At 35.8% G+C, this 20,557-nt stretch overlaps 1 protein-coding gene across 2 annotated transcripts; it reads left to right on the forward strand.

The window, feature by feature from the left end:
• The first annotated feature begins 11,220 nt into the window (after nucleotides 1-11,220).
• Nucleotides 11,221-13,912, forward strand: LOC138709600 (uncharacterized). 2 transcript variants are annotated; one of them, XM_069840490.1, is made up of 3 exons: nucleotides 11,221-12,465; nucleotides 12,566-12,786; nucleotides 13,001-13,912. In XM_069840490.1, exons 2-3 carry the CDS (start codon nucleotides 12,597-12,599, stop codon nucleotides 13,315-13,317), a joined length of 507 nt encoding a protein of 168 aa, XP_069696591.1. In that variant the 5' UTR covers nucleotides 11,221-12,465; nucleotides 12,566-12,596; the 3' UTR covers nucleotides 13,318-13,912. The 2 variants fall into 2 exon arrangements, with proteins under 2 accessions (XP_069696591.1, XP_069696590.1); XM_069840489.1 differs by having other exon boundaries at nucleotides 11,229-12,786.
• The last annotated feature ends 6,645 nt before the right edge of the window (nucleotides 13,913-20,557 follow it).

Consider the following 20,557-nt stretch of genomic DNA (forward strand, 5'->3'; position numbering starts at 1 on the left):
GATGATGAATACTTGAGGCGAAAAATTCACTCCGGCGCCGGGGATCGAATTCGGCGTAGCTCAGTGGTCAGAGCGCTTGGTACGTAGAACCAAGGACTCGGGTTCGATCCCCGGCGCCGGAGCGAATTTTTTTTTCTCAAATATTAATAATGATGTAGAGTTCTTGTTCTCTGAGGAAAGTGTATAGGCCAACATACTTACACTACTGTTATTAATTCATGTACAACTTTGACACCATTATGGATCCTTCCTATTTGGAAACAAAATGCAACCTAAAAAAACATAGGCCTATATGCGCACGCGCGGTTGCGATAATAGATATCATGCTGTTGGTTTTAATTTGAAGCACGAGAGTTTCAAATAAAATGCGAGCACTTTTAACATTTCAACGGCGTGTTTCACAGGACATTTACTTTGTGTCCCCATCGACGCCTTACCAAATCAGACTTCAAATGAATTCTAATTGATTAGAACAGTTCAACCTCAAAGTTTAATCTGCCGGCAAAGTTTAATTAGTCAGAAAGTTTATGTCATTATGCCCGTGGAAAAGCGAACTGCCTCGCTGCTACGTCTGGCTGAAAGCAACCACAGTCTAAAGCTCACTGGATAGCACGCCTTTCTAAGGATAACATTTAAAACGCGATTTCTTGATATCTCATAGCACAACTACGTACTTTTCAAGTCCTTCATTAAGCGATAGAGTTTTCCAAATATGACGGCTAAACGTAACCAATAACGAGAACAGCGAACAGGTTAAGTAATGGAGTAAAATATACAAAAAAAAAAATAGTGACTTCAATTTACAACGAACCAACAGCTCAACTACGCAAATCACTCAAGTGGTAAGCAACGCGGACATGTTGTGGGCGAGAGAAATATGAATAGAATTCTTTGTCATTTGAATCTGTTGTAGCGGACTGATTCACTTCGAAACTTTGTAACTGTTGCACAATTTCTCCTGTCAGGTAATCACCTGGGTCACTTTAAATTAAAATGCTGTACAATTTTATTGTTCTTGGTTCAAGTGACACATGTCAGTCGCTGTGAAGAGCACAATGAACTGGAACATATATTCTTACCAGCATGACAAATAATCTCAGTCATAAACAATAAGGCCTTGTAACTGAGACGTCTTGCTTGCTTCATTGAAATATGTACAGGGACATCACTTTATTTTTACTAACATTTTTAACATTAACCTGGCTATACTCGGAAACACTGTTACCCCCCTTCCATTACAGGAGTTTGGAGTTGCTAGTGCAATATGTAAACAAATCATTTTACTAGCTATAGGAGGAGAGAAAAGTAGTGTATCCATTTATGTTACAGGGAAATATAATATTACGATTTTCAGCTTGGTCATTACTTTACAGTATTTTATCAAAAAACAGTAGAATAGTAACAATTTTTTTTTCACAAACTCGAGTGTTCAGGCGGTTATATATATATATATATATATATATATATATATATATACGGTAATGTCTACTTTATTCAGCATATTACTAACCTAATTTATTCCTGAGAATTTTGTGAGCACTTCCATAAGAAACCTCATTTCTACAGCTAACTTCTTGACTGACTTATTAGGACCTCGCTGCATCCTTTTCTAGCATCTTCTACAGCATCTTCTGTCACCTTTGTTGGCCATATTACACTTTTCTTCCTTTCTGTACACTCTGTTGCTCTAAATTTATCTACCAGATTAATGACATTTCTACGAAAATATTCCGCAACGATATAATCAGGAAATTGTGAAAAAAAAAACTGTTGTTCGAATTCGGTTATATTTAATTCCAGTTTCCATCATCGTCCTTCATACCTACAAACAGTAAAACAAAGCTCTTGTTTAAATAATGCTGTTAAGTACCGTACCATATTATAGGGTGCCGTACTTTCGGTAACTCTAATCTTCACTTGTGCTCAGTCTACACAGATAAATTCAGTTATGCTACACACCATACTTGTGTGAAAATAAACTTCAATAATATAAGCCCTTTCTTCTATAGAAAATGCAACATATTTCTGAAACACACTGTACTCTGTACTGTTTATTTCACTGTTAGCAACAGCGGCCGTACGTTTGTGTGACTGACGTTAGCAAGGACATTAGTGAAAGGGGTGGGAGTCAAGTACATTTAGAAACGCAGGTAGAATAAAAATTGAAGTAAAAATAAAATGATGTCCCTGTACCTCACAAATATACTATATCTACCTTCCTCCTGTGAATAAGATCGATCAAGTGACTACACATCATCTTTAAACAATTCAATTTACTTACAATCTCCGCCGACACCAGTATTAAAAACACAAATGATAAAATTAATCTCCATAAATACCTGCCCCTGGAAATAAGGTTCAATAATATAGGCTCATTCTACTATAGAAAACGCAACCATATTTCTGAAACATACTATACTCTGGACTGTTTACTTCAGTGCTAGCAGACTTCGAATGTAACAGCGGCCGTAAGTTTGTGTGGCTGACGGGAGCAGGAACATTAGTGAAAGGGGTGGGAGTCAAGTACATTTAGAAACGCAGGTACAATAAAAATGCAAGTAAAAATAAAGTGATGTCCCTGTATTTGTTACTGTTGCTCCAAGATATTTGAATTTTTCCACCTCTTCGGAGGATAAATCTCCAATTTTTATATTTCCATTTTGTACAATATTTTGGTCACGAGACATAATCATATACTTGGTCTTTTCGGGATTTACTTCCAAACTTTCTCTTTACTTGCTTCGAGCAAAACTTTTGTCTCTTCCCTAATCATTTACGGATTTCTTCATAACATATTCACGTCATCCGCATAGACAAGAAGTTGATGTAACCCTTTCAATTTTAAACACCTACAGAGACATCAACACAGACATGGAAATACTACACATCCAACCAAAAAGCCAGAAACTCAACACACTAGAACAATATGAAATATACAGACACACGAAAACACACTCCTACGATATTCTCAACACACAACTCAATTTCAAAACACATACACTCTTTGACTCTATACTACGAACGCACCCACACAGGAAACAAGAGGCGCCAAGACCAACAACGATCAATTCCGAAGATGACCGAAAATAGGTCGAAACATGTTACCAAGGTACGTTAAAATTTAACACAAGAAAGTTCTTATCATACATATTCCGAAGTGATACAGTGTTAAAAGTTGTGTAATCAAGATATATAAAATTCAATTTAATTCTAAGCAATTCTCGATCAACGAACATACATAGTAAAAAGCACATCACATGTTCACCACTATCACGTTCACTACTACTGATACAGTAGCCTCTTTGGGCCATAGCCTTCTTTTGAAGTCCTTCCAGATATTATTACTAAATATTATTTCAAGTCTCTTTTTGTATTCGACAGATATTGGAGAAAAAATGGGAGTATAAGGGTACAGTACATCAGTTATTCATAGATTAAAAAAAACATGTGACACGGTTGAGAGAAGTTTTATATAACGTTCTTACTGAATTTGGTATTCCCAAGAAACTAGTTCGATTAATTAAAATGTATCTCAGTGAAACTTACAGCAGAGTCCGTATAGGCCAGCTTCTGTCTGATGCTTTTCCAATTCACTGAAGGCTAAAGTAAGAAGATTCACTATCACCTTTAGTTTTTAACTTCGCTCTAGAATATGCCATTAGGAAAGTTCAGGATAACAGAAACTGAACGATTTACATCAGCTTCTTGTCTATGCGGATGACGTGAATATGTTAGGAAGAAATCCATAAATGATTAGGAAAAGACGAAAATTTTACTCGAAGCAAGTAAAGAGATAGGTTTGGAAGTAAATCCCGAAAAGACAAAGTATATGATTATGTCTCGTGACGAGAATATTGTACGAAATGGAAATATAAAAATTGGAGATTTATCCTTCGAAGAGGTGGAAAAATTCAAATATCTTGGAGCAACAGTAACAAATATAAATGATACTCGGGAGGAAATTAAACGCAGAATAACTATGGGAAATGCGTGTTATTATTCGGTTGAGAAGCTTTTGTCATCCAGTCTGCTGTCCAAAAAGCTTAAAGTTAGAATTTATAAAACAGTTATATTACCGGTTGTTCTGTATGGTTGTGAAACTTGGACTCTCACTTTGAGAGAGGAATAGAGATTAAGGGTGTTTGAGAATAAGGTTCTTAGGAAAATATTTGGGGCTGAGAGGGATGAAGTTATAGGAGAATGGAGAAAGTTACACAACACAGAACTGCACGCATTGTATTCTTCACCTGACATAATTAGGAACATTAAATTCAGACGGTTGAGATGGGCCGGGAATGTAGCATGTATGGGCGAATCCAAAATTGCATATAGAGTGGGAGGCCGGAGGGGAAAAGACCTTTTGAGGAAGCGTGACGTAGACGGGAGGATAATATTAAAATGGATTTGAGGGAGGTGGGATATGATGGTAGAGACTGGATTAATCTTGCACAGGATAGGAACCGATGGCGGGCTTATGTGAGGGCGACAATGAACCTCCAGGTTGCTTAAAAGCCATTTCTAAGTAAGTATTGTATTTTAGTAAAATTTTGCACATTCCATAAAAGAGCGATAATGAGTTAAATGACATTAAAAAGCTTAGTTTCACACGTTGAATATTTACATTTAGTATTTTTTAAATGCTTGAAACTAAGCTTAGCACTCCAATATAATCAGGGTCAGAAGTCAGAAGTGCTGTTTTAAAAACTAACACGCTAAATTCGAAACCTCTCTCACAACCTGAATTATTTGTCGTTGCCAACATGAAGTGTGACTTTAATTACGTTCTCAGTTTTTATGATGTGGGCTGTTTTATGGTGAACAGTAGACCTATGTTACATCCTACAGAATGTCTGCTAAAGTAAGAAAAATAGCAATTCCTACCATGGCAAGCTAGGTATGATCAATTTTACTTACAGTCAGAGAAACGTAAGTCTTGGGCAGCAATAAAATCAAGTAATGGCGCTTATTGTGTCGTGCTGTATGGTATAAAAGTTACACAGTTGCAATGCTTCATCGATCGACATGAATGTACAGACAGAAGCCTCTCTTAGTTCCTGTTCTGGAAGTTACGGAGTAGAAATTTTCAAATGGTGCGTGGTAACAGTGACTGCCACATTCATGAAGAAAAGTGTAAAATCGATACACTGCTTTTCTTAATTTTAGTTGTCTGTAATGTTGAAGTTTACTATTCAACTTCGAAGTCCAATAGTAAAATGTAAATAAGGAGACTTTCCAGCTTCAAAAAATAAAATTAAAGTTTGGGTTCCTTGTATTGAAGGTTAGAATAGAGATGGACATTTGAGCATAAATAACAATTTTTTAAAATAATTTATTGATGGATCAGCACATTTAGCGCTATACAGATCATTTCTATATAAAATATAAATACAATACATGGCACTGAATTGAGGGCAGCCTCGATTGGGCTCCTCAGTGAACAAAAATAATTGTTAATAAATAATTATTTACATAGGTTGGTGTGATGATAAATTTTGATTACAATATGAGGTCCATTGGAAGTCGGCTCTTGATTCTGGTGGGAAATGTGTACTTCCTTCCGAGAGAGTAGTGGATGGCGCCTGGAACATTTTCTAGGTTGTGATAGAACTTCTTAGCTTGTGAATGAATAAACTGTTTGATTGTGTCAATACCAGTTTCTCTGTGTAGTTGGCTGTTACGGACAAACCAAGGAGAATTGAGTGAAATTCGTAGGACTTTATTTTGAAATGACTGGATGTGTTTAATTTCACTTATTGCAGCTCCTCCCCAGACAGGACAGGCATAAAGCAGTAGAGGTCGTAATAGAGATGTGTAAAGTAGCATGCAATTTTGTAGCTTTAGAGATGATTTCTTGTTGAGGAGCGGATATAATTTAGCGAGTCTTGAGTATGCCAATTTAAGTTTGTTGTTGATGTGATGTTTCTATGACAGACGGTGATCTAAGTGCACTCCAAGATATTTTACAGCTTCATCCTTTGGATTCCACGGTATCACGTTGGTTGAAAGATTTATGCATGGAGGATTAGCAGGACGACACAAAGTAAATATCATTGCTTCGCATTTATTGTAGTTCAGTGCGATGCGCCAATTTTCAAGCCAAGGGCATATGATGTGTAAGGCTTCCTGAAGGTGATTTGAGGCTATGTTAATGTTGCGATGGGTTGCATAAATAGCTGTATCGTCTGCATACATAGTAATTTGTGCAATTATAAATAACAGTGAATTACACTGTAAGCTTAACGCTATACATATACGCGAAAATTCAGATTCACGAAAAAAAAAAAAGACGTTATAGAGAAAAAGAAATTCGCTGGGTCACTGGCTAAGAAAAAATCGCCTACTGAAAGATCCTCCAAAAGGAAAGTTCGAGGCAGAAGAAGTCACATGATAGACAACATTGAGATATATGGATAAGATGCGGAGACTAAGAGGAAGACAGAAAATAGGAAAGATTGGAGAATGTTGGGTTTGCAGTGAAAGATCTGCCCTCAGGCAGAACAGTATGAATGAATGAATTACTCCTTTATTAGTACTGTATATCAGTGGTTGCCAAACACCACGAAATTGTGACGTAATAGAAATGCAACCCGCACACCACTATAGCAGGGAGAGAGGTGGAGTGGGTATCTCCTCAGGTAATGCAGTGAATAACAGTGCAGAGACTGTCTGTAACCAAAAAACGATAGCAATATAATATTCTTCTACTGATTAACTATACATACTTTTTTCCATGTTAATTTTTTATCCTCCTATTAATTATTTTTGTATTATTAATAAATGAAATAAATTTATTTTCTTATTTACCATAGAAAGATATTTGAAATTAGAAAAACGTACCAGACTGGTCACGAAGTTGTAAATTACACTACATTCTTAAACAAAAAACGTTGAAGTATTTTACTCCGATTAAGACATAGAAACCGATATTTTCTGTTGTTAATTTTATTAAGGAAATATTCAAATTACACTCATACGTAGAAAAAACGTAGAAGTATTTTACACCGATTAAAACATAAAAGCCAATACTTTTTATTGTATATTTATTAATGAAATATTCAAATTACACTACAAACGTCGAAAAAACGTCGAAGTATTTTACCCCGATTAAGACATAGAAGCCGTTACTTTTTATTGTTCGTTTATTATTCAAGTTACAGGTAAGGGCGTGGTAGTCTTCATAACAACAAAAATAATGACAACGTACATTGTTCTTTCATACTTCATTTAAAATTTTACAACAAATTAAGTATCTCATATTTTTGTCATCTGCACAAAATAAATACCTTTCCTTCCATGCTCCTTAAAATTACGTTTTTACTTACTATCTGTTTTCGAAAAGACATCGAAACATATTATCCTACACACTAGTAACATTACATGTTTACGTCCGCTGCTGATAAATGTCTTTACTTTTATCGAAGTGATGGCTCTAAACAGAGGGTGGGATGATGTCATGGTTACGCTTGAGTGGAGACAGGAGCATGTGTCGCGACACAGCTTTTGGCGATCTCTGCTGTATATAGTCAAGTACGGGTGAATAGCACAGAATTGTAGAGGCCGGTAATAAGACATGCTCCAAGGCAGCTTTCAATTTTTCACGGCTCAACTGCATGATTACCCAGATCTAATCTGATAGAAACGGACAATATTTACAAAAACTTGCGTTTAATTTGACATTTATGGGATCTCCATCTCTGGTGGAAGTTGTATTACTATAGCCGGTGACGCTGTCCTCTTCGGACTACAGAGTTACAGTACGATTATTTAGTCCTGACAGTCGCCGGCAATGTGCGCCTGGGTCAGGCGAGTCCGTTTAGTTACGGCAAGGGATGTTCAGGTTAGTCTGTCGCCTGCAGTCAGAGCAATCGGATGTCACGCATGCGGTATAGCGTTGTGTTTCCAGTACAGTTAAGCTGTACTGCATTCCTTTACTGACCGCTTGCCCTTATCTCTACTCCGGAACTCTCCCCACTACTCCTATTGATAAAGTAACTGTTCAGTTTCACAATAATTGGTCTTTTATTTCCCTTACCTACTCTATACGCGTTATTTATCGCACTTATGTCCAAGTTTAGACTGAAATACTTAGTTAATAATTCTAACACCATGTAACCAATATCAATTCCTTTTTCATGATTGCACTCTTCAACACCATAAATTACAATGTTATTAATTCTACTATCATCTTCCCATTTTTTAACTATCGATTTTAACACCACCTGCTCTTGGATAACCTCCTTTAACTTCTTTTCCACTTCAGTGTACCTGTTTACTAATGTATCTATATCACTTGCTACTTTGTTTAGTAGAACACTTGCCTTTAGTCTGTCTTCTCTCGTTTCTTTCATATAGTTCATCCATTCTCTTTGAAACACTTCATCACTGAAGACTCTTCCTTCTGCATCTCCAGGACCAGGGTTTAACTCCACATTTCCAATAATCAGTAGAATTGATAAAACAGCCGCGGCCACAAATATGTTGATTCTATCCGACACCATAGCATATTCACCTTTTGAACATCTGCAACACTGCCTTGCATTGAAGCACCCGATTCGCGCCCTGTAAGAATTTAGGTCGTCACCCATACCTTCTTCACACGCTAACCTACTTGCATATGTTGCTTACTACACAACCGTTCTCTATGACTGCACTTTGTGAACTTTTCTCGTCGCTGAGCTGTCAGGACTAAATAATCGATCTGTAACTAATGGGTCGATAATAAACATGTCTCTAGGAAGTGCATATTGTTTCTCAATGGTCAGGGCGCTTTTTTCCCAGTACAAGGCAGTGTTCCGCGATAATCGTCAATCATTTGTGATGGACAGCTTGAGGATGAATCGCATTGTGCACTGTAATTCTTCAGCAGTTGGAGAGACAGTATAATTTATACTGATGAGTACACATATTGTTTATATTCATATAAAATAATTGAAACATAATTAAACATTTTTACTTTTTGTCACATATTTTCCCGATTTTAGCTCATAAATATATATATATATATTTTTTTTTTTTTTTCGATTTAGCATATCTATACTAATAATAAATCTGTAGCCGAAATTTTTCTGGTAATTTTCGATTTTCCAAAAATAATTGGTCCTAACATATATAATTAACCACCCTGACACCGAAAATCGCTTTTTTGAAATTTTTGTTTGTATGTCTGTCTGTCTGTCTGTATGTTTGTTACCTTTTCACGCGATAATGGAAGAACGGATTTCGATGAAAATTGGAATATAAATTATGTTCGTTGTAACTTAGATTTTAGGCTATATGGCATTCAAAATACATGATTTAAAAGGCGGGGTTATAAGGGGGCCTGAATTAAATAAATCGAAATATCTCGCTTATTATTGATTTTTGTGAAAAATGTTACATAACAAAAGTTTCTTTAAAAATAATTTGCGATAAGTTTTATTCCTTGAAAATTTTTGATAGGACTGATATTTAATGAGATAAATGAGTTTTAAAATTAAAATAACTGCCATCTAAGGCCGTATAATGAAATAAAAAACAAATGACTTCGTGTATAAGGGGCCTTGGACAACAACAATCGAAAGCTATCAAACATAGCCTACAGAGAATGTTTCTGTGTTTGTATGAAGTAATATCGGAAGCTAAATTAACCGATTTGTATAATTAATTATTATTTCACCATTGGAAAGTGTAGTTTCTCTAGATGGACATAATGCTATAATGTTATTACAGTAACTTCTGATATAATGTAATGTAATGTAATGTAATATAATATAATATAATATAATATAATATGAGTTATTTGAAGGGTTCACAACCATAGTGGGCCAAGCGCCATTTGCTGAATACGTAGAAAACAATCGTTAAAATTAATTTATTACCATAATACAATGGAAGCCTATAACAAGTAAAATAAAATATACACATTAAATCTAAATTATGTCAATCTTCATTAAACTATGGTTGCATGTAATAAAAATTAAGAAACAGGTTAAAGGAATTGTCATTGCACCAAATGAGTGTCTCTGGACCAAAATGATCGCATTTTAATTATTTGGATGCAATTTAAATTAAGTAACATATTAAACGATTTATCCTTCTATCAAACACGAATGTTCCCTGGATCAAACGTCCTATTTTAATTATGTAATTACTTTATATTTATTTCTAACGGGTGCAGCGGAGCGCACGGGTACGGCTAGTACAAAATAAATATTTGAATTCAATTGATGACATCATAAGGAAAATACGAAACACGCATAACCATAAAATAAATACAACCTTTTCGTTACTGAAGTTATTTATCAAGATCAACTGGTGAAAATTAAATTAAAGAGAATTTTGAATGTAAACACCAGTCTTTTTTACTAGTATTTATTAGTAGTAATTATTTATTTAACCTGGTAGAGTTAAGGCCGCCAGGCCTTCTCTGCCCCTCTACCAGGAGATTCCAACTATAATATGAAGAATAAAATTAGTTAGTATTAAATTACAATTACAATTACAATAAAAGTCAAAGTACGAAAAGATTACCTGACTAATTAAAGCTAGATAATTTATCATAGAAAAAAAATTATATTTACTGATTTACAAATTAAACCTAGAATAACATAATTGTGTAGTGATGAAATTACTGGATATTAAAATATTTTGTGATAGATTAAGGAAACTATTTACAAGAAATCAATTACTGACCAAGTGCCTAGTAAGTTTGCGTTTGAATTAAATTTTATTTCGACAGTCCCTGATGCTAGCAGGTAGCGAATTCCAGAGTCTTGGCAGGGCTATTGTGAAAGAGAATGAGTATGAGGAGGTGCGATGGGATGGTATTGTTAGTATTGTTTCATGGCGAGAGCGTGTGTTCAGATTGTGGTGGGAAGAAAGGTAAGTGAAGCGAGACGACAGGTACGAAGGAATAGAAGAGTTTAAGATTTCGAAGAGAAGGAGAAGTGAATGTAAATTTCTTTTCTTATCTAGTTTAAGCCAACCTATTGCTTCCAGGGATGGGGTAATATGATCACATTTACGAACATTACTAAAGGGCTTGAAAAAAATATCGTGTCACTGTTACGAAAAAAATGCAGGTTCCTGTGATCAGAATTAAATTAATTTTTGTTTTCTTTATTAGTTAAGATCTTTTTTTAATTACCTAAATAAAGTAAAATAGTACTCACTGGAAAGTGTGCGTCACACACACAAAAAAAAAAAGGAACGAATTAATAAAGGCTGTGCCACAGTCAATCTTTTTGTTTTTCTTCTGCAGTAATCTGTCAGTTGGTAGAGACAGTCCAGGACTTCCAAAACTGCGTCGAATTTCAAAACTTCCAGAAATACTTTAATGAGAACGTGACTTAAACACAAAGTAATGATGCCTCACTATGCATTCATGCCACGGCAGTTTATTCAATTTAAGTGAAACTTTGGCCAAGGCATTTCTGTTGTACGTACACTGACTACAATGCTAAAGCAGTTGGCCGTACTTGGGTAACCGTCGCAGCAAATGCAGGAAACTACACGGTCGCACATTGCATTTTTAAAGGTCCATCCAGTGTTAGGTTGGCAGCGTTGAAAAATCCCGTAACTACATTTTTTTGCTATTTCAGACGAATTGAACTTATATAATTCATCATCATCTTCACTTCATGGTTTAGGCATAGTGCCTGTTCCGTCTTCATATTTTATTCAGTTCCACCTCTTCCTAGGACGTCCGACATCTCTTTTGCCTTTAGGTTGGTACTGTTGTATCAGTGCTGGAATTCTTTCATTATCCATTCGAGACAGGTGTTCTTTCCACTTTCCTTTATAATCTTCAACTTTACCGTTTATGTTGTATATATTTAATTCTTTACGGATATCCTCATTTCTTATCAGATCCCTTCTTGTACATCCCTTTACTCTGCGAAGACACCTCATCTCTGCAGCCTGTAATTTACTTTTATCTCGTTCTTTAATTATCCATGATTCGCTTCCATATGTCAACACAGGTACTGCCATAGTTTTATAGAACTTTAGTTTCGTTTCTTTTCTAGTTTTATTTTTTAGGCCGGTATTCATAGTCGGTGACTTATTTGTTCAATAAGTATGACTTTGTGAAGTTATACTTATTGGAAAATCTCAACTTATATGATTACGGTATTCATAGTCGACCAATAAGTCGTACTTTGTTAAGTTTCATTCAATAAGTGTAACTTATGTGTATACAAATAAGTCGAACTTATTGGTATGAGAAATTGCAAGGCCATTGTCACGACAATGTAAATCAGACAGTCGATTTTCTTTTGTCTTTAAATTTGTTTGCATAGCTTCTGATTGATGTAATGTACGGAAAGAAGAAAACAAAATATTTCAGTTATGTATAAAAAGATGATTGTATTGAAGGAGATTATTCTAAAATATTCAAAGATTGTAGAGAATAAGAAGACCGACGCAGTTTTTTGAAGACAAAAGATTGCAGAAGAATTCAATTCGTCGATACATATTGTGGAACATGTAAGTAACCCTAATACAATATTTTCTTTGAAAAGTGTATATTATAACATAAAGAAAGAAATTATGAAGTTCGTTTACGCGAAATTGGAATTGATTACAGAGAACTGGAAAACAACTACGTATAGGTTATTATGGACGAACATCAAATGCCACCAACGGAATGTTTTGACCAAAGAACGCCAGACAGTGATGGCTACACGAGGTGGTCTTCCAGTAAAAATGTGAAGGACATTGATCCACCTGTAGCACAAATAATCCCTCGCACAATGGTCCAAGTTCCAGGAGCGGTTGACTCCGATATGATTGCGAGTGAAGTAGAAGGTAAGCAGTGTTACATTCAATATTCTTTCTTGAACTTATAATTTTTTTCTCAGCCTATTAGCTATTATTTGTTAATAAAGAAAATTATCAAATCATATTTACATGAAGCGAGGTAATAGGTAACTAGACCTAACAAGTGATAGAATGAAAAAGAATAAAGCCTACACAACATAATTAGCCAGTTGACATAGCCTACGTATTGTTTACATTGCAGTTGTGTTCGTAGAAGTAGAGGGAGCACGTCTTGCACCAAATCCTTCCAAGGACGTATCCCTCTCTACAGCTGGACCATCCAACTCAGTTGCAGCTGAAACAACAGCAACAGCAACTCCAGCAGCACCAGTGGATTACACAAGAAAGCGCAGGAATGTAGTTTTGAAAGAACATAGTGATTCATTATTTCAGTTTAAAAAAATGAAGGCAAAATTAGAATTAGAAGTTGCGGAAATTGTGTTGCGCGAACAACTTATTGATACTGAGCTAGCAAAAAATATAAAAGGTCAAAGGTTGGACATTTGTTGGCATAACTAAGCATAATTATGGTACAAACTACTATATTTCATTATAGACAAAGTGCATGTAAAAGATTTTCGTTATCGCGTCAATATTGTTGTTCAAGTCTTTGAAATGGAAACGGCACGCGCTTTAACTGCCATTTAGCTCTTTGTCACTTCACTGTGTTGCCGGATCTTAGTTAATAGTAGCAACAATTAGAATTTTAAATATTTTTCTAGGTTTAGATACCACGGAGAAAAACTAAATGTGGCAATGCCGCACATGTTTAAAGTGGGTCTGGTGGTTAGAGTAATTATTATCACTTTTTACAAGTCAATGGAACTGAGATCGGAAGCCCACAAACAAATGCCGCTTGTCCATAATGAAAACAGGACTACTATAGTTATCAAATACTTCAATCGGTTATTGTTTAAAACTTCATAGTATTCGTTGTTAACATTACAAATTGTCTCAAATGTTTTGGTAAGTCACATAAATGAATAAATATTTTACTTCAGTGAAATTCATTTACATCTTGTCATCATGCCTCCTAAACACTCTGTTAATCAGTTCTCCCTGAAAGCCTGCTGTGCAGGTGATGCAACAGACACAGGTTCTTATGGATGAGTCGTTACATCAGGATCATCATCTGGTAAATTGTCATTTCTCTCCGAATTCGAACTGTGAAGCAATGCACAGGTAACAATAAATTATATTTGGGACATTCTCGAGTTTGTTTTTTATACCAACCGAGAGATAAAGAAATCTAACCTTCTATACCTCAAGCATTCTCTCCACTACATTAATTCTCGTCCTTTTTTCGGCTCTATTGTACCTATAAAGTTTAAAGTGCCAAGCCGATATTTCCACAACTCCTTACATTTGACAATTTATTTACTTTCATTATGACAGTCAGAAAACTTAATTGGTTACTGTGGTTGCATGTTCGGTGAGGTCTACGCTCCTTGAAGCCCTGAACCAGTGGGAAGGATAGCTGCGAATATATTGAATAACCGGTTGTGGACAGCTGATAAGGAGTAGTCCTCTAGCTTGGGGATTGGGCGAAGGGCTAACAATCCATCACAGTAAAAAAGAGCTTGTTACGAAACCCCAACATAAGCCTCGAAATGGGATTACAGCAAAGAAATAAGATTATGACATTTGATGCTTGAAATGTCACGAGTCTTTATAGATCAGGATGGGTAATATTAGTAGCAAAAGAACTAGCTAGATAATTATGGAATAGACTTTGTGAGAGTACAGGGAGTTAGGTTAGATGAGAATGGCCTATCACCAATTTGGAAGAGGATTCTTTATTCATAAAAAGAGATGAGCAGGGCATGTAACACGTATGGGTGAATCCAGAAATGCCTATAGAATGTTAGTTGGAAGACCTGAGGGGAAAAAGACCTTTGAGGAGACCGATAATAGTAAAATGGATTTGAGGGAGTTGGGATATGCTACTAGGGACTGCATTAATTTTTCTCAGGATAGGGACCGATGGCGGGCTTTTGTGAGGCCGGCTATGAACCTCCGGGTTCTCTCATTTGTAAGTTTGACAGCAAGAAGGATTTGTTTTCCATTCATTTTATGAATACATAACAATTTAATTTAAATTGACTGAATAAGAGAATTTAATCTTACTAATACTCAAATTTTATGCATATTAAAGAAACCTAACATTACCAATATATTAAATACCGTACCTCATTTATATTATAGAATACGGTTATGGTTATATTTTAAGAACATTAAACTTATTTCAAAGTTTTTCGTGGCATAAAATCTCAAGTGAACAAGAAGTAGTAATCTAGAAGAACTGGTAAACCTGTCTCGGTTTTGTAAGAGTTCTTTCCACTTTCGGAAGTATTGATTCCAAAATCTTTTGCGAAAACGAAACCTCCTTTTGAATTCAAGATCATTATAAAATTCAAAGCAACCCATGATGTTTCGCAAGTAACGCTTTTGGGCGCAAATTTCCTGCATTTCAATAACTTCCTCGGCCAATTCTTTATAAAAGTTATCAATTTTTAGGTTAAAACTGACATAAGTCAGGGGTTCCCTTGACTTGATGAAGTTTAACTTATTTCATAACATAAGTCGCACTTGAGTCACTATGAATTGCAATAAGTTCAACTTCATGAAGTCAGACTTTGTAAAGTAAAGCTTATAAAATAAGCACGACTTATAATAAGTACGACTTATTTGGACCGAAATCTGCAATTGAGACGAGATTTAAGTTCGACTTATATATAAGTATGACTTATCTCGACTATGAATACCGGCCTCAGTGTTCTATTTATTGTTCCGCATATCCACTGAAATTTGCTTATTTTGTTGTCAATATCTCTATCTACATCATAAGTTATGTTACAACCTAAATAATCAAAGTGAGATACTTGTTCTATGGGCTTATTATCAACTATTATTTTTGTACGAATTGGAAATTTACCACTGTGGGCCATTACTTTAGTTTTATGAGTTGATATGCTCAAATTATAGTTTTCTTTTCCTAGTAGGTGTAGTTTGTGAATGGCATATTGCAATTTTTCTTCACTGTCTTGTATTAATGTTACATCATCGGCAAACATTAGAATATTTAAAAATGTATCTTTACTAATCTTTATACCTGGATTCGCCTCCATTTTCCATTTTTTAATTAAGTCATCCAGATATATGTTGAAGAGACTAGGTGATAGGCTACAACCTTGTCTGAGTCCTTGATTTATTCTTATTTCTTCTGTTTTCGATGTTCCTGTGTTTATTATTATCTTTGTATCTGTGTAGAGGCATTTTATTATTTTTATCAAATATGGAGGGTAACCATTATTATACATTATTTTCCATAATATGGATCGTTCTACACAATCAAAAGCTTTATCGAAGTCAACGAAAGCTATGTGCGTTTCTAGATTGACTTCTCGTCGTTTCTCTAAAATTCTCTTTATACTAAAAATATTGTCACTATATGAGCGCCTTTTTCTAAAACCCATCTGCTCTTCTTCTAGATTCACTTCAGATATCATTTTTAGGCGATTATTAATTATTTTAGTATATATTTTATAAGTAGTATTTAAAAGGCTTATTCCTCTGTAGTTTTTACAATTATTTCTTTCTCCTTTTTTAAAAAGTGAAATTACTTCTGCTACTTTCCAAGTCTTGGGAATTGTGTAACTTCTCCAGCATTCATTTAGTAAATGTAGTAGTCTCAAATGTAGGATTAAACCTCCATATTTCAATAATTCAATATTTATGCCATCGGGTCCACAAGCCTTCCTATCTTTCATATTGCCTAGGGCTGTTTTCAGTTCTTCTAATGTAATTGGATCGACCGAGGTATCATAGCTAGGTGTATTTTCTTCTATTTCCATTCCTGATTTTTCGTTGCACCACAATGATCTATAATGTCGCTTCCACTGCTCTTTGTCTATTACATTTATATTTGCTGTATCTCTTTCTGATTGATTGAGATGCTTCATAATTTTATGAGACATAGCTTGTCGACCATGTACATCGTTTTCAATCTGTGTTATAAATTGATCCCAAGATTCTTTATGTGCATTTGTTATTAATAATTGTTTATATAATTAATATTACAAATAATTCAATGTTTTCAACTCTAAAACACTGCGATATCATTTATGAAAATAAAATGTATGACAATTTTCAATACATCAGTTTGATGAAGACAGAAATTCAATCCAGTAGGTGATGACTGATGAGTTCTAACTTTATTAGTAGGGGTCTACCGAAATATGCTCTGGGTGGAATTTAATAGGAGATGTAAAAAAGCTGTAAATTTAAACCACCTACTGCATGAATGTTTCAATAGTTTGATATGTCCAAAATAAATTTACGTCTTTCTACATCTGCAAGACTCTTGTTAAGCCATGTTACATGCACAAATAGTATGAAACATCGTCTTGGGTCATATGAAATTAAATTTTCCTCGAAAAATCTTAAGATAACGACATGAGGTAAAAAAGAAGCCCATATACAGGATACTGCCAATTGGGTGAAATGACAAAACCACGGTTTAGAAAATTTTGTCTTGTCGAATGGGTCTGATTTGGAACACTTGAAGAAAAGGTATTATAAAATGTAGATGTGTTAGTTACACGTAATTCCAAGAATTACACAATTAAAATTTAGTGTTAAAATATAAGATAATTTCTACCAAAGAAATGATATTTCATAATGAAGGACAATTGACACATTAAAAATAAAAATCATATTCCATAAAAGTTATATTTGAAGCGAGATCATATGATAAGACGAAAAGGAATAATTTTGACAATCGACTTTTGAAAGTAATAAATGTCTGGACCCCCTTTATACACTATTTATAAAATAAGTAGCCTATAGTATTATGAAATAAAATATTTTACATTACAATACACAACACTGTACCTAATAGTGTAAACAATGTTTGATCAATGTAGGCTTACATTCTTTTTTATAGTATAAATAGTAAAAATAATGTACATACTTACTTACTTATGGCTTTTAAGGAACCCGGAGGTTCACTACCCCCCTCAATAAGCCCGCCATTGGTCCCTATCCTGAGCAAGATTAATCCAGTCTCTATCATCATATCCCACCTCCCTCAAATCCATTTTAATATTATCTTCCCATCTACGTCTCCGCCTCCCTAAAGGTCCGGCCGCACAACTAACACTCTATATGCATTTCTGGATTCGCCCATACATGCTACATGCCATGCCTACCTCAAACGTCTGGGTTTAATGTTCCTAATTATGTCAGGTGAAGAATGCAATGCGTGCAGTTCTGTGTTGTGTAACTTTCTCCATTCTCCTGTAACTTCATCCCTCTTAGCCCCAAATATTTTCCTAAGAACCTTATTCTCAAACACCCTTAACCTATGTTCCTCTCTCAAAGTGAGAGTCCAAGTTTCACAACCATACAGAACAACCGGTAAAATAACGTTTTATAAATTCTAACTTTAAGATTTTTTGACAGCAGACTGGATGACAAAAGCATTTCGATCGAATAATAACAGACTTTCCCATATTTATTCTGTATTTAATTTGTTCCCGAATATCATTTATATTTGTTACTGTTGCTCCCAGGTATTTGAATTTTTCCACCTCTTGAAAGGATAAATGACCAATTTTAATATTTTAGTACTTTGTTTTACAGACAATAAATGAAATACCAAACAGAAAGAAGCCATATAAAATAACGAAATAAAATTTCACATTCCGTTTAAAGTTTGTACAACACTGTTTTCTTAATCCAACAGGCTACTTATTCATATACATAACCCTTCCTCTTTCCATAATTAGCGCTTGATGCCCGCGCACGACGTCAAGGTCAGAAAAATGCGGTTACTTTGACATCACTGGGCTACAGTAAAAATTCCAGTAATACTTAACCTTGTAGCTTCCTGGGACAAAGTAGGCCTACGGTCCCTAGTTATTAGTAAAGCGCCTTGTTACTCCGAGTACAGGACTGATCTGAAGGCTGGACAAACTGTAATACAGTAATTCTCAAACAAACTCTTACACTCACTGTTAGGGCAAGGAACAACTGTATTGCTTTTGTGGGTTGCATTTATTTTACAAAACGCAAATCTACGATACAGTACGTCTCATTTCAATCATCCCGAATTGGAACCCACAAACCTCTGACTGTATTCATTAAGAACATCGACACCGATTAAAGTGTGATCGTAAGTAAAGCTATCGATTAATTACCAAGTACGAACTGTTCCAATCGGCTTTGAGTTTAAAATGCAGCAAAGCCTTGCCAGTATCATCCGTACACAAATTCCCTGCGCGGAGAGTTCCGTGACATCCTACACACATGCAACTGCCAGCTTAATGGACTTCTGCTGTCCTAACAGTTGTTCAATATTTGATCATAATGTGGAAGCAAGATAAGTGGAGAGCCTGAGCCAAATAAAATCAGCCTGTTTCAGTTATTAGCATGCAAGCGACAACCAGACGTCCGTCAATTTCAGAAATTGGAGCACCACGACTGATAGTGGAGCAGGTCGCTTAACTAGTAACCTCTACTGTGAGACCTGCCGTGCAATTCATTGCCGCTAATCATGAAAGACCTACGGTAATCAGATAATGATTTATTAACAAAAAACTGTAAGCGGCTGAAATTATTCTAAGTAGGCTAATTCAGTTGAAATGCATTTTCCATTATTTATTTATGATAAGCAGATGATGTAACGTCAGATTCTTAAACATGTACTTTCTTTTTTTTTTTTAGTTGGTTATTTAACGACGCTGTAACAACTATTAGGTTATTTAGCGTCGATGAGATTGGTGAGAAGGAGATGGTATTTGGCGAGATGAGGCCGAGGATTCGCCATAGATTACCTGGCATTCATCTTACGATTGGGGAAAACCTCGGAAAAACCTAACCAGGTAATCAGCCCAAGCGGGGATCGAACCCGCGCCCGAACGCAACTTCAGACCGGTGGGCTAGCGCCTTAACCGACTGAGCCACGCCGGTGGCTAACATGTACTTTCTTTTTTTTTTAGTTGGTTATTTAACGACGCTGTAACAACTACTAGGTTTTTTAGCGTCGATGAGATTGGTGAGAAGGAGATGGTATTTGGCGAGATGAGGCCAAGGATTCGCCATAGATTACCTGGCATTCACCTTACGATTGGGGAAAACCTCGGAAAAACCTAACCAGGTAATCAGCCCAAGCGGGGATCGAACCCGCGCCCGAACGCAACTTCAGACCGGTGGGCTAGCGCCTTAACCGACTGAGCCACGCCGGTGGCTAACATGTACTTTATTTTTTTTTTAGTTGGTTATTTAACGACGCTGTAACAACTACTAGGTTTTTTAGCGTCGATGAGATTGGTGAGAAGGAGATGGTATTTGGCGAGATGAGGCCGAGGATTCGCCATAGATTACCTGGCATTCACCTTACGATTGGGGAAAACCTCGGAAAAACCTAACCAGGTAATCAGCCCAAGCGGGGATCAAACCCGCGCCCGAACGCAACTTCAGACCGGTGGGCTAGCGCCTTAACCGACTGAGCCACGCCGGTGGCTAACATGTACTTTCTTTTTTTTTTAGTTGGTTATTTAACGACGCTGTAACAACTACTAGGTTTTTTAGCGTCGATGAGATTGGTGAGAAGGAGATGGTATTTGGCGAGATGAGGCCAAGGATTCGCCATAGATTACCTGGCATTCACCTTACGATTGGGGAAAACCTCGGAAAAACCTAACCAGGTAATCAGCCCAAGCGGGGATCGAACCCGCGCCCGAACGCAACTTCAGGC

The sequence above is a fragment of the Periplaneta americana genome, chromosome 11 (genome assembly GCF_040183065.1).
Source record: "Periplaneta americana isolate PAMFEO1 chromosome 11, P.americana_PAMFEO1_priV1, whole genome shotgun sequence".
Taxonomy (NCBI): domain Eukaryota; kingdom Metazoa; phylum Arthropoda; class Insecta; order Blattodea; family Blattidae; genus Periplaneta; species Periplaneta americana.

What these genes read in the sequence shown, in the direction of transcription:
- LOC138709600 (XM_069840490.1), top strand. Translation starts at nt 12,597, where the DNA reads ATGGACGAACATCAAATGCCACCAACGGAATGTTTTGACCAAAGAACG. An exon ending in GATTGCGAGTGAAGTAGAAG is followed by an intron (nt 12,787 to 13,000) that starts GTAAGCAGTGTT and finishes TTTACATTGCAG; the next exon opens with TTGTGTTCGTAGAAGTAGAG.